Genomic DNA, 26,725 nt, shown 5'->3' on the forward strand with positions numbered 1-26,725 from the left:
GGGAATAAATGAATGATATAACCAAACATGCATGGTGGAAAAAAAAAAAAACAAATTTTATTTTTTTTTTTAAATAATATATTTGAGAGAATAAATACATATATTACTATATTATTATTATTATTATTATTATTATTATGTTCACCATTAAACACGACAAGGCTCTTATTTGTCGGGGTTTTTAAGCATTTATCCCAGGTTTCTACCTGATTCCTTAGAAACAAATACTCGAATATCGGTGGTGCTATTTATAATATTTTCCGAAGAATGTGGGCCGTCCCACATAGTGCGATTTCCTGGATGATTTCTTCTTTTAGGTTCTTCATAATCTTCTTTAAATTTCCTTTTATTGAATGTGGCATGGCTCCCAATACTCCCACGATGACCGGAATCGTTTCTGTTTTTGTTCCCCGCATCCTGGTTATTTCAATTTCCAAATTTCTATATTTCAGCCTTTTGTCTGCTTCTTTGGCTGCCTGGTGTTTTTTTCTGCCGGCACGGATACCTCAATTAATTTACACCATTTTTCCGCATTATTTCTGAGGTTGATATCCGGTTTTTTAGCTGGCACAGTTCTGTCAGTGTGGATTTGTTGATCATACAGAACTGTGCATGGACCTTTTGTCTTTACCGGGGTTGGAATGTGGTTGTGCCACTCCTTGGGTAATCCATCCATTCCATATTCTCGGCATATACTCCAGTGGAAATATTGACATATTTTATTGTGCCTCTCCAGATATTCATGTTTTGCCAATATCAGTCAACCGGAGATTAAAGGGTCGATGGCTTCCGATTGTGATTGGCAAATTCGGCACATGTCGTCTTGGCGGACTTTGAGAATTACTTTCTCGTAGTTATGGGTCCGCAGTGCCTGATCTTGAGCCGCTGTAATAAACGCTTCCGTTTCAACTTTAAGTTTTCCACGCCGTAGCCAATTGTGCGTGCTCTTCTTATTAATATCTTCGGCATTTATTCTTTTTAGATACTATCGTTCTAACCCTAAAAGGAAACTTTTTTATTTGGAATACTTCGTACGAGAAAAACTACAAAAAAAAAACGTTTCGAATGATATCGTCGCGTTAAAATCATCGTACAATTAGCAGACGATGAAAATTATATATAGAAAATTATCGGTACTAATAATAATAATAATAATAATAATAATATTAAGTTCATCAATCGAACTGTCAGATGAGCGAAAAACCTCACATTATTGAATTACATTTTGTACTTATTTTAGTTTTTCTTATACTTTGACTAACATTAATAATAATAATAATAATGATATTGATGACAATATCGACAGTGATAATAATAATAAAATTATCTAAAATCAATCATCGAGTCATGAAATTAAAATAAATAAATAAAAAATTAAAAAAAATAGCATTTTTTTAGATTATTATTTCTCTTAATCTAATTCATTTTTTTCTCCTTTATCCTCTCTACCCTCCGCAAACGACGACGTCATTTCCGTTCTATACGAAAAACCAAAAGAAAAGATTAAAAAACGAAAAGAAAAACTCGAATTTCCCAAGCATTGTGCGCTGCGAAAATCATTTCGACCGAAAATTCTTTTTTTTCCTATTTTCTTCTTTTTCCTTTTCTTTTCCTTTTTGTTTCTTCTTTTTCCACCTCCTCCTCCTCCTTCTTCTTCTTTTTTTTTTTCCTCTTTCCAATCAATCATCTTCGTCTTCGTCATCGCTATTCGTGTACTTTGGTTGAGTTTTCCTCCTTCTCGTGCGTCCTCTTCCCTCTCCTCCTCTTCCACCTTTTCCACTTTTTATTTTTATTTTCATTCTAACGGATTCCGATTCGGAATTTCCATCCTCGTCGTCCACCGTCTGAAAATTTAAAAAATCAAAATAAATAAAATTCGAAAAATAATAAAATCCGAACGACGGGATTCTCTCATCATCACCTTTATCCTCATCCGTTTCCGCATCCTGTTCCAATCTTTGTCTCGCGTTCGTAAAAACGGATTGAACGGATTAAATCTTCGTGTATGAGAGAAGGTTCTTCGTTGTATATTTGAACATTTTTACACATTTGAGTAAAATTCTTTTCCAAATCGTCAAAATCCGAATACTGAAACAACAATGACAATAGTCAGAATGAAACTTTTCCCCCCCCTCCCCCCCGCTTACTTTTCTATCTTCTATCCTGTTAAATATTTTCTTTATATCCAAAGGTTTTTTTATTATGTCGTAATAATCCGGTAATTTATTTTTAGAAGGTAATTTCATGAAAGGTTCGCTGAGAATTTCCTTCCATGGCTAAAATTAAAACCAACAAAAAAGTTAAACACGAGAGAGAGAGAGAGAGGGGGGGAGAGGTCATTAGGTCAATGATTGATTACCTTTCTTTCCGCTTTTAATTTTTACTGTTTCTCAAGTTTTTCAGTTGCTCTTACTTCTCTCAAACCTTGATGTTTGGTTCGTTTGTACGCTTTTACATTGACGGCAGTTTCTAGCGTGGTATAGCGACGCGTACAAGCTATAATCTAAAAGACAAGCTATAAATTAAAAATAAATTTACAAAAAATTTGTTTAAATTTAATGAAAAATAATTTAACTAACTTCGCTTTTTAACTGCCTTTGAAAATTTAAAAGTCTCAATGATCTCAACTCGATTTCGAAGCTCGAAGTTTTAAATCTTCAGCCATCAAAGTTGGTAAATTGTTAAGTACGTCGATTCTCATTGCGATCCGAGCTGCTTTCCTACAAAGTTGATGCAAAGCAAAATGTTAATCGTCCCGAATTGTCACGTGATAAAAATTCCAACAGGTAAAAGAAGCCAATTTTACCTGTTTTCTCTTTCTTGAAGAATTGTGAGAGGATCTAATCCCATGGTGTAGTGACTCGATTTTGTTTGGCCGGCGTTTGACCGGGCTGGGGTACGGCCGTCGTTGTTCCAGGTCCCACGGTCGTGGGAGGAAGAGATCCGTGTTGAGGTTAAACGATACTTCCAGATCCTAAAATATTAAAATTACCGGATTTCTTATGGGATCCTCTTGTTTTCCAAGCATTTCTTAAATTCCATGCAAAATATATGGAAAAAAAATGTACCTGAAATGCGGCCAATATGAAAACATGCCATAGTAAACCATAGGGTAAACCTTGCCACAATATAATATCATCATTTTCTACTGATCTAAGATAAGTCCAAACTTCATGGAAATAATACATGGCGCCAAATAACGTGGTACCAAAACCGAATATTATAATTCCATATATATATATTGATTAATAACGTTTATTTTATTTTTTTTAATTGCTGACAGGCCAAAAAAAGTGACAATTATTGAAAGACACCATAAATGTTCCCAGAGTTGGGGTTTTGGCACTTGAAGTTCTTCTATTTCCAAAATGAATATATCTAATCTATCAAGGATGTCTGGTAATAGTTTTGCAAACATGGCAAAAAAAAGTAGGTAATAGAAGAAAATACAATATTTTAATCTTGATTTGTTTAGTGCACTGAAATAAAAAGAAAAAAAAAAAACAATTAATTATTGTATATCAGCCTATAAATAATGATTTAATTTCTTAAACTTTTTAAGAAACTTTTCTATAGTATCATTTTCCTTTTTTCATAAAACTCTTTAGTTTTAGGAGCAAAAAACTGGTCCAATGCAGTTTTGACAACCTCATTGTCATTTTGGAATTTTTGTCCATTCAAAAAATTTTTTAGGGATCAGAAAAAATGATACTCACTTCGAACTAGGTCAGGACTATAAGGAGAGTGAGGCAAAACATCCCAGCCTAGCTCCAGTAGTTTTTGTCCAGTGGCTAAAGATGGGGAGGGCCTGGCATTATGGTAATGAAAGACAATTCCTTTGTTATTGGCTAGCTATGGTCGTTTTTCTTGGATGGTATCATTTAAATTTGTCAATTGTCAAATGTAAACATCTGAATTTATGGTCTGACTTTGTCCCAGCAGCTAAAAGTTGACTATGCCTTTGTAATCCCACCAAAATGATAACAATAACTTTTTTGATGAATGTCAGCCTTAGAAGTTCTAAGGTGCCTGTTTTCTTGCCTAGACCAGGATCTTTTTCTCAAAAAGTCATCATAAACAACCTACTTTTCATCTCCGGTGACCATTCTTTCAAAAAAGGGTCATTCGCATTGCATTTAAGAAACATATCGCAAAAACCCAACAAGCTTCTTTTGGTACCAAAGTCGCCGCAGATGGTTTTTGACGCACGTATGTGACTCATCTAGCTTCTTTACAATGTCCTTAGTCGAAGTATGCCGATCATTATCAATGAGGGCCTTTATTTGCTCATCATTAACCTCCAATGGACGCCCGGAGCACTCCTCATTTTTCAAAGGAAAATTTCCAGAACGGAATTTCGCAAACCAGTTGTGACACTGCCGTTCTATTAAGGTTTCATCCCCCTACACGGCCCACAACTTTTTATTGGCTTGTGAAGCATTAACACCCTTTCAGAAATAAAAAAGCAAAATGTGGAGGAAATGCTCGCTTTGGCTCCCCATGTTTAAATGTCTTTTGCTCGCGCACTATTTAAGAGTTCAATTGAAATTTTGGTACTGAATGTTACAGAAGAAACCTAGTAATAACATACCAAAAGTTCATGTTTGTACATAAACGTAAACGTACTAAAAAAATGGACAAACTATCTCTTAGTAACATGCGAAGTTACTTACTGGCCAACCCAATAATTTACATAAAAAAAATTATTTAACGAAAATATTTATGCATTGGCTACTTTAAAAGCTTCCATATTTTTATAAGTTCCACGTTAAAGTGAAATACATTTTTCTAATGACACTTTATTTACCATCGATATAATTAAGTTTAAATTGATGTCTATGGTTGTTTACATATATTACTATTATTTTTACTATTTCCCATTGTGAGTTATTTTTCCTGTATTTATTTCAAAAAAAAATCGTAAAATTTGTTTTTAAAAAAATTACAAAATGCACGGGAGAGTCAAAATAAGAACGACAGAAGAACAAAGGCAAGAGAAACAGAAAAAGGCAATAGAATTTAAAAAATAATGAATCAAATATTCATTAAAAAATTCATTCAGAAAAAGATTTACAATTGACAGAACAGTGCCTAAGAGTAAATCCAAAATCCTATGGTAGTTGGCATCTTAGAATATGAATCTTGGACAATTTACCCAAACCTGATTGGAACAAAGAATTAAACCTTTGCACAAAATATCTTCAATTAAACGAAAGAAATTTTCACTGTTGGGATTATTGTAGGATAGTCGCAGAAAGATCAAATGTTTCTCATTTATCTGAATATGAATTCACTCTAACATGAATACTGTATTAAATTATGTATGTATATGTACATGTGTAATTATGGGAGGCAGGACCGAAAGTGATACCTCCGGAATGCCTCCCACATGGTTGAGGGAAGTATCCCAATTGGGTGGAGCGAATCTCTGCAGCGGCCCATGCCGGAGGGGAATCTGCTCTCACCTTTGCCAGTTCGAATCTGATAATTCCGGCTTTGAGAGAAGGGTTGAGGTTGAGGCTGAAATGGGAGTTATACTCCTGCGACTGAAGGATATGAGTTGGTACCGGGAGGCAGGAAAATCACCCATATGCTGTATATGGATGACTTAAAAATTTATGCAAAAAATGAAGAGGAGTTAAATAAAATGCTAAGGACGGTTCAAACTTTTTCCTCTGACATCAACTTGAAATTTGGTTTGGAAAAATGTGCAAAAGTTAATATTGTCAGTGGAAAGTTAAAACAAAAGGAAAATATAGAAGGCGCTGGAGAAGAACTTATTAAAGAACTGGACCCTGGATCAACATACAAATATCGGGGGATTGAAGAAAATTTTGGGGTAGCCAACAAGGAAATTAAACCGCAATTAAAGAAAGAATATTTTAAAAGATTGATGCTTATATTACATTCGGAACTGAATGGAAGAAATAAGTTAAACTCCATCGGCACATTAGCTGTTCCAGTAATAGAATACACTTTTGGCCTTGTAATTATATATATATATATATATTGTTATGATCCCGTACACAATGTTCACATTTTTCAATTTTTTTATAAACAAAAGACTAACGATGAACTCAAATTGTTCTTCTTTAGAAGTGAAGCTTCTAGAAACTCTTTCTTTTGTTTTATTTGCAAGTATTTGCTTGTTTAGATTGTTGGACATTCGAAACAATTGACTAACGAAAAACCGAGGTTATAAAAGGAAGCTTCACAGCTTTGCACGCGTTCTTTCGATACTTGTTTGTTATATTGAATTCTTATCCGTTTAGTTTTGGTTGAGTGATAGTTTCTAAGTGTTTGTTCGCGAGTTAAAATAACCTTTACTTTTATTTTGTGAAAAAGTCTATGCTAAGCACTTAACACGTCACAAGAAATAAACTGTAAATTAATTTTAATATTAATTTGCGACTTATAATATAAAGAACAACCGAACATAACTATATATATATATATATACATTGCTTTTATAATACGGCCACGAATAAATATTTTTACATAATTATAATAATAATAAATAAATAAATAATAATTAAATAAAATTTATTTATTATCCTTATTATTATTATTATTTTTTATTTTAAATTCGTTTCTCCATCCTTGGTCACATTAAATATATACACATACAAAATTTTGCTTCAAAATATAGTTATTTCATAATTCAAATTTTATTCCTATTAATACATAAGTTAAACATGAAAAATATGTGATTTTTTTTTCTGACCAATCACGAGTAAGAATGGCGAGCGCCATTAATTTTTCATTATGTATACAAAGCACGCCATTGGTTAAAAATTGTATTGAAAATTGCATATACTCTAAATGTAAGGCGTTGAAGCGAAACGAAACTATCGAAAAATTGAGACCTCCTAAATATTATGTTTTACTGATACTCGGAACCAATTTTTCACTCATTTTTCTTGATTTTTTTTCGTTCGCCTTACTTTTGTGAGTTATGCAATTTGTCGTGTTCACGCGTATTGCCAGTTGCATAACCAAAATTTTTAAGGATTTTTGAATTTTTTCGATTTTTTCCGTTCGCCTTACTTTTTTGAGTTATGCAATTTGTCGGGTTTCGCGTATTGCCAGTTGCATAACCCAATTTGTATAAAAATTTCTTTTAAGTTTTTCTTTTATGGGAATAAATGAATGATATAACCAAACATGCATGGTGGGAAAAAAAAAAAACAAATTTTATTTTTTTTTTAAATAATATATTTGAGAGAATAAATACATATATTACTATATTATTATTATTATTATTATCATTATAAATTTGAAAAAAAAAAAAAAAAAAAAACGGAAAACTTAATAATCGTTTGTGGCAAATTTAGTAGTTTATGTGGCACGATTAAGAAAAATATACATACATATATTTTATACATATATATGTATATAATATAAACGTGGCCAAATATAAATCAAACGTTCAATCATCACTCAAAATTTAATTACAGGTTTAAAACGAGGTTCCTTCTATGACGATAAACAACCGAACTTGATTTTTTCTAATTATTCCTCTTTCTCGCCTTTCCCTCCTTCCCTTCCCCTTCTTGCCTTCTCGCTTTTTCGTACTTTTTTCCAAAACGAAATCGTAGCCATTATTTAAATTATTTGAAAATATAACAGAAACGTTTTTGTCACCTCTCCTCTCCTCTCCAAAAGGTAGACATCATCTTGTTTCGCTGTCTGATACTGTCACTCCTGAATGTGCCGGCTCGTCTTTACTGGTCCTTTCCTAAATGAAAGAAAAAAAATGTAATTCCAATTAGTAAAGACAAATGTAAAAACTTTATAAAAAAAAAAAAATTTTCTTTTGTTTCATCCGCGTTCTACCTACTTACCATCGAGTAAAAACGCGCGTATTTTTTCTCTCTCTCTCTCATTTTCACCTTTTCTCCACTCATCAATCTTGCAAAAAAGAAATCGTGAATTTAAATATTATCGTTCTAACCCTAAAAGGAAACTTTTTTATTTGGAATATTTCGGACGAGAAAAACTACAAAAAAAAAACGTTTCGGATGATAACGTCGCGTTAAAATCATCGTGGAATTAGCAGACGATGTCTTAAAAAAATTTTTCTCCACCGCCGCCCGTGGTGGTTTGAACTGCAAGCTCACCATTCAGCTTTTGCTTTGCGCATTTTTTACTCCGACGAGTAAATGTAACGAACCCTGCGTAATCTGCATTTCTCCTGAAAAATCAAAAAAAAAAATAAATAAAAAAGCTCTTGACAAGGTTGTGAATCTCACTTCTCCTGTTCCTGGAGCCCAGGAGTACTGGAGATAGCTCGTTTCCATCGAATAAGATGGTTTCAGTGAGACTCACAAGAATTGTTGTCATGTCATCATAGGTTATAACAAAATGAAACCTACCCGAGCATCACCGATGTTGAAACATTTATTTCTTAGGGATCGGCGGTTAGAAACCTTAATACGGTCCTAGATAAAGACACTCTTCGGTATAATAATAATTTGGAAATTTTTTTTTTTTTTTTGGGTTGTTAAACGATTTCGATTATTTTTTTTTGCGTGTATCTTATAAATTCTAACGGTTTTAACCGTTTCCATTCGTGACGTCATTAATAATTCTTTTATTTCTTGTCATAATGAAAAAAACAAACAATGTGATTTTTTATTTTTCGTCCTTGAATTTGAATTTTAACCATTTTTTTTCTTTTTTTTCCGTTCGTTAGTAATAAAAATTTGCATTACGTGAATACGACATTAAAAAAAAAAAAAATTTGAAATTCGAGTCCGCCATTTTTTTTTTTTTTTTTTTTTTTTTTGATTTCTCTTCCCGACGATATTTATTTTAAATATAATAATTTCAATTTTTATTATTTGCTTAATTAATTCACTTTGGATTAATAAAAAGTTTTCTCGTCCACACCACCTTCGAAAACAAAAAGAGAGAGAGAGAGAGAGAGAAAAATGTTAGTCGTGACGTCATTCATAAGGTAAATAAAAAATAATTACAACGGTCACGAACGTGATTCGACATCAATTAGTGCCTTTTTTTTTCTATTCCCTTTCGTATATATATAATAAAACGTCAAAGTGATTTTTTTATTTTTTTGTCGATGAAACGAGACATCATGGAAGGTATTAAATTATCGGTAAGTTCGATATAATAATATTAATAATAATAATAATCATAATAAATTTTAAAATTAATATCGAAAGGGCAAAGGGGGGCAAAGACACGAAGGAAAAAAATTTTTTCCCGGCGTTTTTCTTTTTTTTTCCCTGCCTGTCGTTTAATTATTAAAAAAAGTACCTCTGAAAACGCACACACTCACGCACGCACGTACTACGCAATTTTTTGTTAATAATCAATAAAAACTTATTAATTTATTTATTTATTTTAGATTTTCGCATTTTTATTATTAAATTTTGCATTTGCCATAAATGGTAATCCTGTCGCACAGTCTGGAAATTCCAAGTAAGTTTTTTTTCTTTTCTTTTAATTTGAGCATTAATAATAATAAATGATAATAATAGTAATGATAATAATAATAATAATAAACGTGTAAAAAAAAGAGCGAACGTTTTTTACGGAACGTTTAATTATAATAACGACAAACAAGGTCAAATTAGGGACGGTTGTTAGTAAAGTTTAAACGTTTTTTAATTTTTTTTATAAGCGATGAAAAAAAGGAAACGTTAAATAAAGAAGTTACGGCGACAACAACAACAACAACGGTTAAAACAAACGAAGAAACAACAACAACAACAAATCCAAGTTCTTGCGGTGGATTAAAAGGTTTTTTACATTTGTGTAAAAAGGAAGAAGTAGCAGAACAGGCACAACAGCAACCACAACAACAACAACCGGAAAACGATAAGAAAACGAGGTATGTGCATTATTATTATTATTAATACGTTTGTTCGATAGGATTAAATAACGGGAAAATAAAATTACAGGAGCGTGACAGATGGGGAAACAAGCGATGAAAGTAAAGAAAATGGCGATGAAAATTCAGGTAGAAAAAAATTTAAAAAAATTTTTTTTTTAATTAAAAAAGAAAAAGAAGAATGAATGAATGAATATTTTTTTTAAGGAAATGGAGAAAACGATAAGAAAACAGAAGCAGAAGAAAAAGAATCCGTTGAAGATGTAAAAGCAGAACCGTTATCATCCGATTTACCAAAATTATCCGTTAAAAAACGACAAATCTATGACGGCGACAGCTACAGCAGCAACAGCAGCAGCGAAAGTACAGAATCCGACGATTCACATTTTCACGAAAACAGTCCCGATGAAGGAAATTCTAATAATGATAATAATAATAAATCAGAATATGACACCGATTCGGAAAGTGTCGTCAACGAATAAAAAAAAAAAAAAAGAAAAACTTCCAGAAAAAACCTGGACAAATAAATAAATAATAAATAATAATAATAATAATTTTTTTTTGTTATCAATTTAATAAAATAATAAATCACTTAATAATAATTTAATCGTTTAATTATTTCGACTTATAAAAGAACGCTTACGGCGGCCATTTTTCTTTTTGACAAAAATAAAATAAAAATGTCTGCCGTAAAAGAAAAATAATCAATTATTAATACTTTAACAAATATCCGTAATTATTATTATCATCATCGTCGTCTTGTAAAATAAATAAAAAGATAAAAAAAAAAAAAAAATTTTACGATGTTTAATTTTTCGGTTTTTCCCTATTTTCTTTTATCTTTATTATTACTATTATTAAAAATATTACACGTTCTCCTCCGCCGCCATTATTAATATTATTTATCTATTTTCTATTTAATTAAAAATAATATTCATTATTATTATTATTATTAATATTATTATGGAAAAAAAAAGAAACGAAAAAATTAAAGAAACACGACGTATGAAATGGCCGTAGATGATGATGTGATTTGACAAATAAAAATATCATAGAATAAATAAACAAAAAAACGAGAGTACGTTCAGTTCGACCCGCCAAAATTTAAATTTTCTTATTACGTCACAACAATGAATTCGAACTTATTCGCATTAACGACAAAGTCTTTTGTTTTTCTTTCGCTTTTCTTTCGAATAATTTATTCGTTTTTTTTTGTTATTCTTTTGGTATTAGAATATTTACAATAAATCTATTTCCTGCTGTATCTGTTGTTTCTGTTGTTGTTGTTGTCAAAACATAAAAATCATTCGTCGTAGTATGCGTCAATAAGAAAATAAAGATTACGAACAAACTCGTTTTTTTTTTTTTTAAATTATTTTTTTCGGTTGTTTTATTTGTTATCTTTTATCAATAACGTTTAAATCTTATCAGTAAGATTGATAATTTTTTAGTTTTAGTTTTAGTTTTATTATTTCAACGTTATCGAATCGAACGAACGTGAAATGTAGTTAAGAACGTTAAATTTAAAAAAAAAACAAAATGTCTAAACGATACAGTTTTGTTATTTCCGTTGCTTCCATATGTGGTTTGGTACGTATTTTAAAAAATTACACGACAACAACAACAACAACCACAACATAATCGTCTGTTTTTTTTTTTTTTGGGGGGGTCGGGGATTTCGATTATAGATTCAATCGACAATATGGTTAGGATTGTGTATATTCTGTTGTTTAATTTATCTTTGCACGATACCCGTCGAACCTTATGTTGGCACACCTGATTTTTTTCGAGTGACGTTTGTAAAACTTTATTTCGAAGGTAAATAATAATAATAATAATAATTTGTAATACTATACGAATCGTATAACAATATTTTCCGGTGTGTTTTACAGGTCCGAAATGTCCGCTGGATGGAAATTATTTGGGAAAATTTAACAACGATTATAAAAATGGGGAAAAAATAAATTTAATGACTCCGGACATAATTTTTGCTATACTCGTAGCAAAAATTATGTTTAACATTTCCCACGTCATCCTAAGTATTTTTTTATACAAAGCAAGTGAGTGAAAAATTTTTTGTTGCTTCTTGTTTCTTCTGGAGAAAAATTGTAATTTTTTTTTTTTTGTAGATAATAAAGAGATAATCGGGAATAAAAAAAGATTAACGGATTTACTTATGGGATGGACCTTATTAACATTATCCATGTCATGTTTGGATGGATTTTTAACATTTCAACTTTTTCAAGATATGTTTTCGTTAATCGTAAGAATTTTTTTCACTCCCCGAAATCATTTCCCCCCTCTCCCACAAAATATTTTAATTAATAAAAAAAAATTTTTTTTTCTTTTTCCTTAATTAGAATTATTTAGATTCGGATAATGATTTTATTGAAAATCCCCTATTGGGTGGGATACAATTTATTCCTTTGATATTCGGTTTGGTTTCGTGTAGGTTGATTGTTTTATGGTTTTGGAACGTTATTGTATCTATTTATTTTTTAATAAAAATTATTAACGAAAAAAAATTATTTCGTATTAAGGTTTGTATATTTGTCGTTGTCGTTGTTGTTGTTTGTTTGAAACGGAAGCAAAAAAAAAAATTTGATTTACAGGGTAAAAAAGAAAGTTTAAATAAATCGAAAAATGAAGAAAATGAATCTTACTCACCAATGCCAATAAGAAAAATTTCAAATGGTTTACCATATCGTAAAACAAAATCCGAATGGGATCTTTATACAATGGAAGCTGTAACGCATTTTAATGAAGATGAATCCACGATTCCAAAAACATTTTTACCAAACGAAAAAGTAGAAGAAGTAGAAGAACAAACGAGAAAAAAAAACGATTACATATTTGCTTATTCTCAACCTGAAATCGATTATAAAAATGGTATTAAAAACGATGGTTACGATTATGATACCGACGAAGAAGAACGTCAAGTCGACGACGATGATGATGGGGAAGTAGAAAAAGTTAATGATAATAATAATAATAATAATAATAATAAAAAAACATTATTCGAAAAAAGAGAAAATAAAAAAAAAAATTACCAAAATGATGAAGACGAAAGAAAAATTAAAATAATTAAACGACGTTTGGGTAAACCCGTTAAAGTCCCAAGTCCTCCACCTTTACCAAAATCGGGATCTTTTATTTGTTTGTTTTATTTTTTCCTATAGGGATTCAAAAAAAAAACAATATTTATTATATTTCTTTTAGGGATTTTAACTTTTCTTTTGTAAAAGCCGCTTTTTTTTTATCACTGCCTTCCTGCTTGTTAATCTTAGGTCGTAAAATATTATTTATCCGATCGATAAAACAGGGGATTATAATCCGACCGTGGATCTTCCCCGTTTCGTCTTTATTATTCGAAAAAAAACGACTTAAAATTACAAGTAGATAAAAAGCGGTACATTCATGTATTTTTTTAAATAAAAAAAATTTTTTTTTTTTTTTGCACAAAATGGCGGGAAAATTTTCTTTTTGCAAAAAAACTCGCGAATCGTTAAACTAATGCCAAAGAATATGTACATAATAATATTACTAATTATTTAAAAAAATTATTACACAGTATTATTATCATCATTACTATTAATAATTAAAGTAATTTTTTTAAAAATAAAATAATATAAATTAATAAATAATTTAAAAAAAATTTTTTTTTGAATTCCTTTAAAGCAAAATCGTGTCAAAAAACAATAAAAATTTTAAATAAAAAAAATAATTAATTAATTAATTTATAATTAATAACTTACATAATAATAAATAAAACAAAAAAATAGGTTATTTATTTATTTAAAAAAAATAATAATAATTATTAACAATTCAAATAAATAAATAAATGCGCATTTTATTTATTTATACGTGGCATTAGATATAAAATTAATTCAAGCGATTAATTAATACTAATTAAATGCGAAAAAAAATATATATTATAATGAATGAATGAATTTGAATTTAAATTTGAATTTTTTCATTGGTTGATCGTCGAGTCGTCGAAATTATAAATAAATAAATAAATAAATATTCTCAATGTACACTCACCAAAGCAATAATAATAATAATGATGATTAAATTAATATGATTCGATGAAGGATGAAACACAAAATGGCGTTATTAAAATTAAATAATTTATTTTAACGTTAACTTCGTACGAGTCGTACGATAGAAGAAGGCGGTGAATTTTCAGATCTCCCGCGTAAAATCGGTTCTTGTGATGATTTCTGATGATTTCTAAAATATCTTCTTCCGGTATTATCGTTCGATGATCCTATAGTACGAGAAAAATTGTGATTTTTGTTTTTTTTTATATTGTATTTATTATTATTATTATTTATTTGAGGAGGATATATATCTTCGATCGATCTTAAACCGTCGCCATTTTCTGAAAATTTTGATTCGTTAAATTCGATCGGTATCGTATCGACGGTGGCGGTGGCCGTTCTTGGAGAAGATTTTATTTCAATAAAATCATCAAATGATTTTTTAGAAAATTGCGGATGTAGTAAATTTTTAACCGTATCCGGTTTACTTCCTGGCGTTGAATATGTTTCGTATGTATCTTCGTTAACTTCGTATCCGTTTTGTTTAAATTCTTTATTATCATCATCTTCATTTTTTATATCGTCGGATTGTTGTTGTTGTTGTTTGTAAAAATGGTTGTCACGTGACTGACCGTTAGTAAAAGTTTGAGGTTTTGTATTACGATGGTTATATTGATTTAACGATTCTAAGACCGCATTACTACTTTCACCGTTTTTTATTGTTTCCGAGTGGTATGCCGACGAACGACCAGTTTTCTCTTGGATTCCTTTTTCAGATTTTTCTTCTTTTTCGAATGTTATTATGTCGTCGTCGGTTTTCTTTTCGTCGTCGGCATCGTCGAAACTTTTCCTTTGCGGTAGTATATCATTGTGAAAACCGGGATTTTGAGATCTTACCAAAACGGCTGAATCTCCGTTGTATTTTATTACATCGATTGATGAAGGATGATCGTTGTCGGCTACTTGAAATGTCGCCGTGTGATATTTTGTATTGTGATAATGATTTTTTCCACATGTAAACGTAGACGAATCGTCTAAAACTCCGTATGCGTGAAGCACGAATCCCGAATGATCTTGACTAGAGTCCTGTGATAAATCTATGTTCGAATCCGATGAGCTTCCCACGTGATGTAATTGTGACGATGATAATGCTGAATTATCGGATATGTGTTTTCCTCCACCCCTCGTTCCGTGTACTGTGTGACCGCCCACATAATTACCACCGGAGAATTGACCTCCTCCCGAAACGCCTTCTTGTATTGCTTGATGGGTGATTCCCGAAATCGGAGATCCCGATAAAAGATTTTCAACGCTTGATTCGGTAGTAACGCTGGGAAAACCGGTGGAAGTTAAAGTAATAACGTTTGGATCCCTTACGCCGAAATTTGGTCCGACAGAACTGGGTGGTGCCTGTAAGCCTAAACCCAATGCTTCGCCGTAATGACCATTTAACAAAACAGGAGTTCCGATAACTAAATTGCTGCTTTGATAAGGCAAAGATCCTCCAATGGCCGATTGATCATGGTAAGTTTGCACAGTAGATGAAGCTACTAATCCGTGATTGGTTAAATCATTAGATTGTAGATGCGCTACGTTGTTGTTATTACTACCACCGCTGACGCTATCCGTTTCGTAATTGGAAGAACCTGCTAAATTTTCAACACCGCCGTGGTATTGTACCGAGCTTACTGATCCTAAATGATGATCAATGATAGTATTATGGCCGTCGGATACGACGAAATTAACTGGAGAATTTGGACCCAGTAGAGATAAGTTTTCAGAAGGATCAGAACTTGATGGGGTAGTATCTCCTCTCAACCCACCGTTTATATGAACTAAACCTTTGGCTTCTTTATTGTCATTTTCTTGTGCTAAATGAGAAGAAGAAGCACCGGCGTAATGGGGAGGAGCGGCGGGTAAAACGTATCCACCATAAGTTCCACCAACGTTCGGAGGTAAGAGAGTAGAAGAAGCTGCATTATCGATACCAAAATTTATATGTCCTAGCGGCACTGGTGTTACTCCTAAATTAACTTGTTGTTGTCCTGTTAATATTCCACTTGCATCGCCATTGTGATTGCCACCATGAAGGTTTAAAAATCCAAAATATTCCCCATTTCCGTTGGCCAGATTCGGTTCGCCTGAAGAGTAAGGATTATGGTTTGGTTGTCCCGATTGTCCCGGTACCACGTCGTTTTCTACTATGGCTTTTACGATTCCTTGTATTTCGTTTAAGTGTTCGAGACCTGAAGAAATTTCATTTCCTCCATGACTTTGTCCCGACGAACCAGAATTGATGTTTTCATATGAATCTTTCGTTTCCTCGCTTCCAAAACTTAAATGCGCATCATTTCCTCCGTTAAATCCTCCATGCTCAGTTGATACTCCACTTTCCTCTCCATGACTTAAATCAACATTGTATGCATTATTACCATTATTTAAGCCTAAATGTACGTTATGAACTCCGTCGCCATTAGCATGATTTGAATGCCCTCCTCCTCCTCCTTCATGACCGAGTCCTCCAGAAGAACCTGAAATTTTAATGGAATTTCCTCCACCAGCAGCACTTAAATATTCAGAGGATGTTACATCGCTTGATACTCCGGAATGACTCGAACCACCTCCTATATTAACGGTTAGGTGTTCAGATGGTTTTTTACTACCCTCGCCATAGCTCAAATGATTTGAGTATAAACTGCTTCCCGAACTCAAAGGCGATTGATTGGGAATTTTTCCATAATTAAGAGAACTGGATGAAAATTCGTTAAAACTTCCGACGTAAGGAGCACCATAAGCACCAGCGTACCCTCCAGCGTAATTTGATAGTCCCAAATGTCCTCCTTTTATTTGATCGTACAACAAAGGTTCTTTTAATGCGATATTTTTAATTCGATAATTATAAAATGCATTTCCTCCGCTGGCGCTAAAACTCGATGCTCCTGTTTTTAAACCTCCGTGATTTACGTTACCCGGAAAAGCAATATGTTTTCCACCGGTACCTTTGTAACCGGGTTTTGGAAATCTTGAAAACCCAGGTGGTGATCCCTTACCAAAGTGTCCGTTGGTATTTGTATTTTGAAAATTAGATAAACCTCCTGAATTAACTCCTCCGTGACCTTTAAAATTTACATTTCCAAAACCCGGATGTGGGTTTCTATGTCCGGTGGGTCTTTTTTTCTTGTAATTATTATATTTTTGTTTAAATTTTGGCACTTTTCTAAAACCGGGTTTTTTCCCAACTACGACTGGTGGTAACGGTGGTGGTGACAACATGTTGCTAGATTTAATTTTTTGATATTCAGCGTTCGACAAGGAACTTCCGTGATGAGTGCTCAAAGCATTTCCTGATTCAAAATGTGATCCTCCTGCTTGTCCATTACTTCCCGATGCAAAATGAACTCCGTGTCCTCCCAATCCATTATTTCCCGATCCGAAATGAGCTCCACCAACGGGTCCGCTATTTCCCGGTCCGAAATGTCCACCTCCTCCTCCTCCAGGTTTACTATGGCCGGGTCCAAAATGCCCTCCGCCTCCTCCTCCAGGTTTACCATGTCCGGATCCAAAATGACCTTCACCTACGGATCCACCACTTCCAGCTCCGAAATGAACACCTCCTCCGGATCCACCACTTCCAGATCCGAAATGACCTCCGCCTACGGATCCACCACTTCCAGATCCGAAATGACCTCCGCCTACGGATCCACCACTTCCAGATCCAAAATGACCTCCGCCTACGGATCCACCACTTCCAGATCCGAAATGACCTCCGCCTACGGATCCACCACTTCCAGATCCGAAATGACCTCCACCTACGGATCCACCACTTCCAGATCCGAAATGAACACTTCCTCCAGATCCACCATTTCCAGATCCATAATGAGCTCCATTTCCGTGTGCATTAGCTCCTGATCCTATTTCGGAAGCACCGTAATTATTATCACCGAAACCACCGGAAAACGGTTTATGATTATGTGGTAGAGAAGATTCCGAATGGGAATGAGATTGAAAATTTGTATCGTGCCAATGAGGAATTATTTTATTACCAACTGGATAACTACCAACGGATTGTAAAATATCCGAATGTCCCAAATGTAAATCACCGCCGCCATTTAATGACAAACCTTGTTCGTACGAATGACTATCTATAACTCCAATTGGCTTCCATTCTCCTACAAAAAAAAAAAAGAAAAATTTTTTAGATCAGTAATAATAATAATAATAATTTGAAATCTACTTTTAATATTATTAACTCGATGATTACAAAGCATATTCTTTGTCCCCTTAAGGATTATCAATGTAACAAACAACCTAAAGGTTTTTTAATATTTTGTTGTTCCAATTGTATCAGACAAGTTTTTTTTTTTAAAATTTCTACATCGTAACAAACAAACAAACAAACAAACTTTTAGTCAATAAATTAAATCCATTCGAAAAGAAATTAATGACGAAAATTATGAGTAAACCCCGTGACCACGAATAACATCCCCGATAGGAAAAAACTTTCATTATACGATTCGTATAAAAAAAAAATTTTTTTGTATCTTCTCACCTTGTCTCGCACAATCGGAGAAATCCGCATTGTCAATTGTGTTTGGCTTCCGAGGTTGGTAAGGCTGAAACACAAAAAAAAAAAAATGTTAACTGGAATAAAAAAAAAAAAAAACTCGTCTGACTGGAAGAAAGTAAAAAAAAAAAAAAAAAATTTCTTTGCTCTCTATCTCTCTCTCTCTTAGATAATTTCAGTCGACACAAATTAAATTGAAAAAAAAGTGATAGAATTGGTGGTACTACCACCGTCACCACCACCACCATCACCGTTGCGAGCAATCATCTTTCACGAACGGTTTAATTCTTGCCATAGTCAAGGTTATGATAACGAATTGAAAACCTGATTTTATACAAAACCTGAAAAACAAATTAATTAACCGACACTTTTATTTATAATTACGACGAGTTAATTAACCAAAAAAAATCATCATTATCAATGACCTTTACCACTACTACCACTACTGCTACTACAACTACTACTACTCACGAGTAAAAATCTCAAATCACGCACAAAATTATAGAAAGAAAGTTTTTTTTTTAAAAAAAAAAGGGGATTTAAGTAGGTGAAATATTGGGATTTAATAACGTATCACATAGTCTTCTTAACACGTTCACATAATAATAATAATAATAATAATAATAATAATAATAATAATAATAATAAATTTACAAATTTAAAAATTCGAATCGTTTAAAATTTTTAAATTGAAAAAAAAAAGAAAAAATGGCGTTTCCAATCCGTAATCGTTTTTTTTTTTTTTTTTTTAATTAATTTAAACGTTCGAAGAGGTGATGATGATGATGATGATGATGATGATAATGATAATAAAAAAGAAAACGTTTTTTTTTTTTTTGTATTGTAACGCAGAGTTATCACGGCGTTAAAATTACAATTAAATTTTAATCAGTACGTGGTGTGAACGTGCGAAAACAAACAAATTCCACGTAACAAAAAATATTTTCCAGTCGAGTGGAAACCTCCTTCCCCTTCCCCCTACCCGTTAATAATTAATTTTTATTATTATTATTTTTTACATTAAAAACAAACGAACAAACAAGAGCGATTTCCAAAATTAAAAAAAAAAAAAAAATGAACTAAAAAGAATAATTTGTGACGTGAATAATTTTTAATTATCCTTCACTGGAATCGAATTAAAATCATTTAAATTATCATTATCATTATTATCATTATTATTATTATTATCATTATTAAACGAATGATTATGGCGTGTGGAATTCACACGAGAGTTAAGGTCATCACACGAATGTTAGAGAAAAAAAAAACTTTTTTTTGATTTCTTCATCATTTATTTACATTCTCCAACATGATAATTTAATGTTATTAAACTGAGAGAGAGAGAGAGAGAGAGAGAGAGAGAGTGAGAGAGTGAGAGAGAGAGATGAGATGAATGACGTCTGCTTGATAAGATTGTAATTAAATACACTTGCGAGTAGTTTGAGATGTGAATGAATGACTTTGATACATCTTAACCGTGACTTTTGAGTCTCTCGTGTTAAGCCTCCCCACTTTTGCCCCCCCCCCAATTAAAATTTTGGAATCGTGAGAGTGTGACGAGTACTTTGACTCGTTATCAACGAAATGATAACAACAACAACAAAAAAATGATTTCAAAAAAATAAATCGACTGGAAAAAAAAATTTATTTATTTTTTTTTTTTACGGATCGATGAGATGAAAAATTAATTAAAAAGGATCGATGGATCGATAAATCGAATACGAAAATAATAATAATAATAATGATGATGATTTGGTATAAATACAATATCGTTTAAATATGATAATGATAATGATAATAATGATAATGTTAGATAATTAGTATCGGCAAGTAGAACGTGGATAAACGAATGCAAAACTCGTTCGACGAGTTTAATTTTTTATTTAAACTTAAAAATTTATAAGTTGATGGGGGTCGTGAAATTTTTTTTTTTTATCATTTATCTTTTATGTGAAATATCGGGGGAGGGGGAAGAGGGGGGAGAAGGGGAAACGTCGTGAAAATTTTTATTTTTTAAAAGAAATAAAAAAAACGACGCCCCGAAAAAAAAAGAAAAGTGAAAAGTTGATATTTAAAAAAAAAGTTCATTTCATTCATTTCCATTGTTTTCTTTTTTTTTTCTTTTCCAATTTTTAACATCGAAATTATCGTGTTGGTAATAATAATAATAATGATGATGATGATGATGACGTTAATAAAAAAAAAAATGGTTGCGATAGCGAGGCGGCAATGCTGGAAAAAGTAGGCATTTCGAACTGGAAAAAAACTAAAAAAAAGAGGGCAGAGTACTCCCCCCGGGGGGTAAAACTAGTTTTTTTTTTACCTAAACACACACAATCGAGTTTATCGAGTCATTATTATTATTATTATTATTTACTTCTCGAATTCGAATTTCTTTTATTTTATTTATAACAAAAAATAAAAAAAAGAAAAAAAAATTAAAATGAAAAAGAAAAATTTTAATTGTAGGAAATTAAAAAAAAAAAAAAAAAATGGGGGCGTAAAGAACGAGAATAATAATAATGATGATGATGATGATAATGATGATGATGATGATGATGATGATGATGATAAGAATGATTATTATTATTATTCGTGATGAGAAAATCGATTTGATTGAGATTTTTAGAAAAATTTTCGTGTCGATCAATGTTTTTCTTTTTTTTTTTTTTTTTAATAAATAAATAAAGAAAAGCAGACGACAAACGTACAAACGAACAAAAAATCGTTAAATACGTAAAGAGAGAGAGAGAGAGAGAGAGTAAAAGCCCTAAAGAATTTTAATTTTTTTTTTTTTTTTTCGTTTACTTTCTTATAATTTCCGTTATTTTTTTTTTATTCTTTCTCTCGCAAAAAATAATAATAATAATAATAATAATAATAATAATAATAATAATAATAATAATGACAACCATTAATTAATATAATTTTACCATACGATCAATTATAATAATAATAATGATAATAATAATGGCGGCGGGTTATTTTTAATTTTTTTTTTTTTTTTTTATTGAAGTTTGACCGGTTTCGTCATTAAAAATTTTTTTTTTTTTTTTTTAATAACAAAAAAAAAAGCAGAAGAAAAGTAGGTCGTTAAATTGACACTTTCGTGTGTAAGGAGACCGCAACGATCGAAAACGAAAATTTTTTTTTTTTTTTAAAGGAAACCGAAATAAATAAAAAAAATAACCACAATGGCGTACGATGTGTTAACGCCATTTTCCTTTTAATTAGTTTCGAGATGAAATTTTTTTTTTTTACGAAGTATCGATTTGCTTTCTACTTTCGACTTTTTGTTATAAATAATAATAATAATAATATTTAAAACGATTTTTTTCGGTTTTTGACTTTCGTTTTCTCTTCGTACATACTACACAAATCCTTCATTATTATTATTATTATTACCTTTCGCATGAAATTTTTAATTTAAAAAAAAAAAAAATTCCTTTTACACTCACCGTAATTTATTATTATTATTAAATCGAACGACATTTTTTTCTTTTTTTTTTTTGTTTTAAATTATGGTAAAACTTTTTGCGCGATTGTCATAGAATAAAAAAACTCTTTGCCGCCAAAAATTTTTCGGCGATATCCGATGAAAAAATAGCGTTGAAAAAAAAATTACAAACTTCCTTTTCTTTCTTTTTTTTTTTTTTTAAATAATAATAATAATAACGGGAACAAAAATGAATACGATTTGTTTAACGATAGATTTTTTAATATGTGTGTGTGTGCGCGCATGTGAAAACAAGAGTACCAACCCAAAAAAAAAAAATTAAATAAAACTATAAAGAATGAGAATTTTTTTTCCCGAATGTTTTTCTAAACCATCGAATATATAAAATAACAAAAAAATTATTATCATCATCATCATCAATTTGAAATAATTTTTTTTATTAATAATAATAATAATAATTAATGATAACGGAAGCTTTGTTTCAATTAAATTTTTTTTAAAAAATAAAATAGATAAATAATAAATAAAAAACAATGGCTCATTACTCACACTCGTGAACAAAATAAAAAAAAAAAAAAGAAAAAATAAATTTAAAAATGTCGTCATAATTTATTTTATTTTTTTTTTTTAAATGTAATAAATTAAAAAGATGTTTATTTTTATAGTCTATATATAGTATAGTTTATAAATCAAAACCTACTATAAAAAAAAAAAAACTAAAAAAAAAATTTTTTTATAGCCGAAAGGTAAATACGATTTTTTAAATGTGGGTCATCATTTAAAAGGATCTTTGTTTTGTTTACTAAAGAGTACGTTCAGGTAATTTAACTTTTCTTTTTTTTACATTAAATTTATTTACTCTATGGGTTTAAAAAAAAAAAAAAAAAATTTTTAAACCCTCCTTGTTTATTTTTCCCATTAAGTAAATACACGTTTTTTTTTTTTTTTTTTTTTTTTTACAAAATTGCCGCCATTTTGATTTTCATTGTTTACATACACTCTCTTTTTTTTTTGTATTTGTTTAACAATTCATTATTATTATTATTATTATTACGTGTAAATATGTTTACGATTTTTAAACGGAAATAATTTTATAAAAAAACGTTTTTCCACTTGTTTCCCGTTTTAAATGGCGAAACAAACGAAAAAGAAAAAAAAAACTTTCGCCATATTGAAATTATTTTTTGTGATCATGATGATGATGATGATGATGATGCGTTTGAAATTTTTTTGCGAATAAAAAAAAAAATCCTTTCGAATAAATAATAATAATAATGACAGTGAACGGAATTATTAATAATAATGATAATAATTAATTATTTTCAATGAGAAAATCGTTATTGTTGTTTAAAATTGAATGTGCATGAAAAAAAATTTTTTTTTTTTTGATGACAATGGGTCGGGTGCGGCGGTGGTGACGGCGCCGACGACGGCGGCGGTTGCCGTGTCGGCGTCGTCTTTTGTAATTTTTTCGAAATTTTGTATCACAATAGAAAGAAAGTAACGACCCGGATTGCTGACGTTTACAAAGCGTGTTTGTATATATTTTAATATGGCAACAATATAACAAGTTCGAGTTGATTGCCATTGTCACGGTCGTTACTTTCATTATCACGGATATTTTTTTTTTCTTTTGTAATTAAACCATCCATTCATTCATTCATTATCGATAGGTATGAGAGTTTAAGTGCAAATACGAGTCGTAGATTGTAAATGTAAAAAAAAAAAACGACCTTCAATAGAAAAGTTGAAAAACAGGTAGGTCGACCCGTGTGTGTGTGTGTGTAATTTTAAAAATAAATGTATTTGGGTGAGTAGTTCAATCGGAAGGTAACCCAGTCACAAATGCGATCGTGTTAACACCACGATCCTCCATCCCTTCCTTCCTTCTTTTTTTTGTACCAAAGAGTTTGCAATGCATACATTTATCTACCAACTGTGATGATGAAGGTGGTGATTGATGATGAAGGTGGTGATGAGGATGAGGATGATTAAAAATTAAACTTGATTAGTTAAAGAGAGAAAGAGAGACTTTTTTCGTTTTTGTTAAAAAATTAAATTCAATGAATTCTTTTTTTTTTTTTTTTGTTATTTTCCTATTTTTTTCTTTTTTTTTATAAATAATTTTGTCTAAAAAAACAAACAAAATGGTGACGCGAATTTTTATTTGTTAAAACAACGAAAAACGTTTGAAACGAACGCATAAAGGGGGGGCAGTAAGAGAATAAAAAATTTTTTATATTTTCCGTATTATGGATTCAAATTTTTTTTTTTTACATTTTGTTTCATTTAAACAAAAATTTAAAAAAAAAAAAAAATACGTGGCAATAGAAGAGATTGTTTTGAGAAAATAGAAGTGGTAAAAGAATAATAGCGTGAAAACGAAACGGTTCCCCGAATACATTTATTGTGGGGTCAAAGAATCGCGTAAGATGACACGAAATTTAAAAGATTTCTTTTTTTTTTTTCGTTTACTTTCCGGAAAATTTTTTTTTCTTTCATCAATTTCCTTCTTTCAATCTCTCAATCTTTAATATTTAACATTTTAAAATTTTTAACGTGGAAGAAAAAAAAAGAAAATTTAAAAAACGAAAAAAAAAAAAAAGAAATCGAGTTTACAAAAAAACATCACCAACGAATTTAACAGACGAACTCGAATTTACCAAAAAAAAAATTTCAAGTAATATTAATAATAATGATAATAATGATAAACTCTCGACGGAAAATTGTCATGGACAAAATAATAATAATAATAATAATAATAATAATAATAATAATAATAATAATAATAATTTCGGATGATTTATTTATCCTGAAGAAAGTTTGTAAAAAATGTAATTTCTCTTAATTAAATTGTCGTCCACGTGGAAAATTTTCCTTTATTTATACTTTTATATATATATAATTATTTACCATATATGTCGATTTGACCTTTGACCTTAGCAAGTTTTTTTTTTTTTATTTAACTTTGAAATGATAAAAGTGGTTCGGTAGTAGTAGTAGTCATTAATATTTAAAATTTTTTTTTTTTTTTGTATTAAATTCGTTTCTTAAAGGACGAGATTCTGATCCGCAACTGGTTTTTTTTTGGGGGGTAAACGAGGGGAGGTAGGCGAGGGAGGAGAGGAAAGAGAGAAGGAGAGGGGAGGCGGGAGTATTGGAAATCAGTTTATTCGAATTAATTTTTTTTTTTTTTTAAATGGAAATTTTTTTTTTGTTTTTTTCTTTGAAAATCTTTTCTTTTTCTTTATCCGGTTCACCGATGATTTCAGGGGAAAAGAGAGAGAGAGAGAGAGAGAGAGAGAGAAAGTGGATTTTTTGTTTTCGAATATATGTGGTAAAAAAAAAAATTTGCTTTTACGATTTTAAAAAGTGACATTTTCATTTTTAAAAATTTACTTTTGTAAATTTTTTTACCGCTCCATAAAATGGACAAAAAAATCGAATTATTTATACGTTAGATGATAAAAAGAATTTCGTTTACGATTCCGCCATTTTTAATTTTAAACAACACCCGAAAATTATTATTATTACTATTATTTGAAATAATAAAAAATTAATTTTCATTCTTTATTATTTTCCAATCATTTTTTTATTATTTTTTTTGGGGGATCTCCTTTTTCAAAATGCCATTTTTTTTATTCGTTACCTTATTAAATTAATAATTTAAAAAAAAAAAAAAATCACAAAATTACTTCTGCTTTAAACAAAAAAAAAAAAAAAAAAAAAAAAAAAAAACTACGACTCGAATGCGAAAAAAAAAAAAAAATCGTATCCGAATAATTCCACGCATTTTATTTTATTTATTTATGTCTAATAATGATAATAATAATAATAATAATAATAATAATAATAATAATAATAATAATAATAATAATAATAGTACTCAAGTTAACAATGAAACGTATGGGAAAGAAAATAAATACCGGAAGTTGCCATTTTACAAAACTTTTTTTCACAAAAGTCGTTTTATTCTCGCCCAAAAAAAAAACCGTAAAAAAAATTTTAAATTATTATTATTAACGAATGATAAATAAGGAGCAGAAGACGAGGATGGGAACATTATTTATGTTCGATGAGGGGGAGGGAAGGGGGGAAAGGGAAGAGAAGGGGGAAACGCATAAAAAGTATAATTAATACTTAAAGAAAAAAAAAATTTAAATAACAAATGAATTATGTCAATATATATACGATGTGAAAATAAATTTTTTTTTTTTTTTGTAAATGTCAGGAATACCAACAAAAGAATTTTTTATTTTTTATTTTGTTATGTTGCATCGTTGAATTCTTGACCTTAGTTACCTCAATTATTTATCATTGTGGTTTTTTTTTTAAGTCATAAATAAAAAAAAAAAATCGGTTCAAAAATCAATCGACCGCAATTTTATTTATTATAAAAAAAAAAAAAAATTATTTATTTATTTGTTAAATAATTTATTTAGTAGTCTTTTCTTATTATTTCTTTATCGTCCTTAATATTAATAATAATAATTTTTAAAAAAATCGATTTGTAATAATTAATCGATAATCGTTTACAAAAATAAACAAAAAGTTTGAAAAAGTTTGTATGTAACGATGGTTAAAAATTTATTAATTTTAAAATTAAAAAAAAAAAAAAAGATCCCCCTTCCCTACCCTCTCTTCCTCTCTCCAATCCTTCGTAAGAATTATAATTTAACCTGTGATGATGATGATAATTAAAAGAAAATGAAATTTATTGCTTATTTTATATATAAAACACGATTATTGTGAATAAGACGAGATTCAAGTTTTTTTTTAAAACCGGAATCATTACAATGTGAGCC

The 26,725-nt window shown here is 30.3% G+C and overlaps 4 protein-coding genes across 4 annotated transcripts; 2 read left to right on the forward strand and 2 right to left on the reverse strand.

Annotated features, from left to right (window-relative positions):
- Window positions 1-1,679: 1,679 nt before the first annotated feature.
- On the reverse strand, window positions 1,680-2,246 carry Phum_PHUM427200 (uncharacterized protein; the record flags this gene model as incomplete). Its single annotated transcript, XM_002429258.1, has 2 exons — window positions 1,680-1,844; window positions 2,148-2,246. 2 exons carry the CDS (start codon window positions 2,244-2,246, stop codon window positions 1,680-1,682), a joined length of 264 nt encoding a protein of 87 aa, XP_002429303.1.
- A 7,164-nt stretch (window positions 2,247-9,410) lies between these two features.
- Phum_PHUM427210 (uncharacterized protein) lies at window positions 9,411-10,338 on the forward strand (the record flags this gene model as incomplete). The annotated part of the gene is made up of 2 exons (XM_002429259.1): window positions 9,411-9,444; window positions 10,064-10,338. The coding sequence occupies 2 exons, from the start codon at window positions 9,411-9,413 to the stop codon at window positions 10,336-10,338; spliced, it is 309 nt and encodes a 102-aa protein (XP_002429304.1).
- A 1,057-nt stretch (window positions 10,339-11,395) lies between these two features.
- Phum_PHUM427220 (uncharacterized protein) lies at window positions 11,396-13,084 on the forward strand (the record flags this gene model as incomplete). The annotated part of the gene is made up of 6 exons (XM_002429260.1): window positions 11,396-11,450; window positions 11,749-11,916; window positions 11,986-12,119; window positions 12,217-12,339; window positions 12,469-12,828; window positions 13,076-13,084. The coding sequence occupies 6 exons, from the start codon at window positions 11,396-11,398 to the stop codon at window positions 13,082-13,084; spliced, it is 849 nt and encodes a 282-aa protein (XP_002429305.1).
- Window positions 13,085-13,998: 914 nt separating this feature from the next.
- Window positions 13,999-18,405, reverse strand: Phum_PHUM427230 (uncharacterized protein; the record flags this gene model as incomplete). The annotated part of the gene is made up of 3 exons (XM_002429261.1): window positions 13,999-14,126; window positions 14,229-18,068; window positions 18,363-18,405. 3 exons carry the CDS (start codon window positions 18,403-18,405, stop codon window positions 13,999-14,001), a joined length of 4,011 nt encoding a protein of 1,336 aa, XP_002429306.1.
- Between the last annotated feature and the right edge of the window lie 8,320 nt (window positions 18,406-26,725).

The sequence above is a fragment of the Pediculus humanus genome, genomic scaffold (genome assembly GCF_000006295.1).
Source record: "Pediculus humanus corporis 1103172108194 genomic scaffold, whole genome shotgun sequence".
NCBI lineage: Eukaryota > Metazoa > Arthropoda > Insecta > Psocodea > Pediculidae > Pediculus > Pediculus humanus.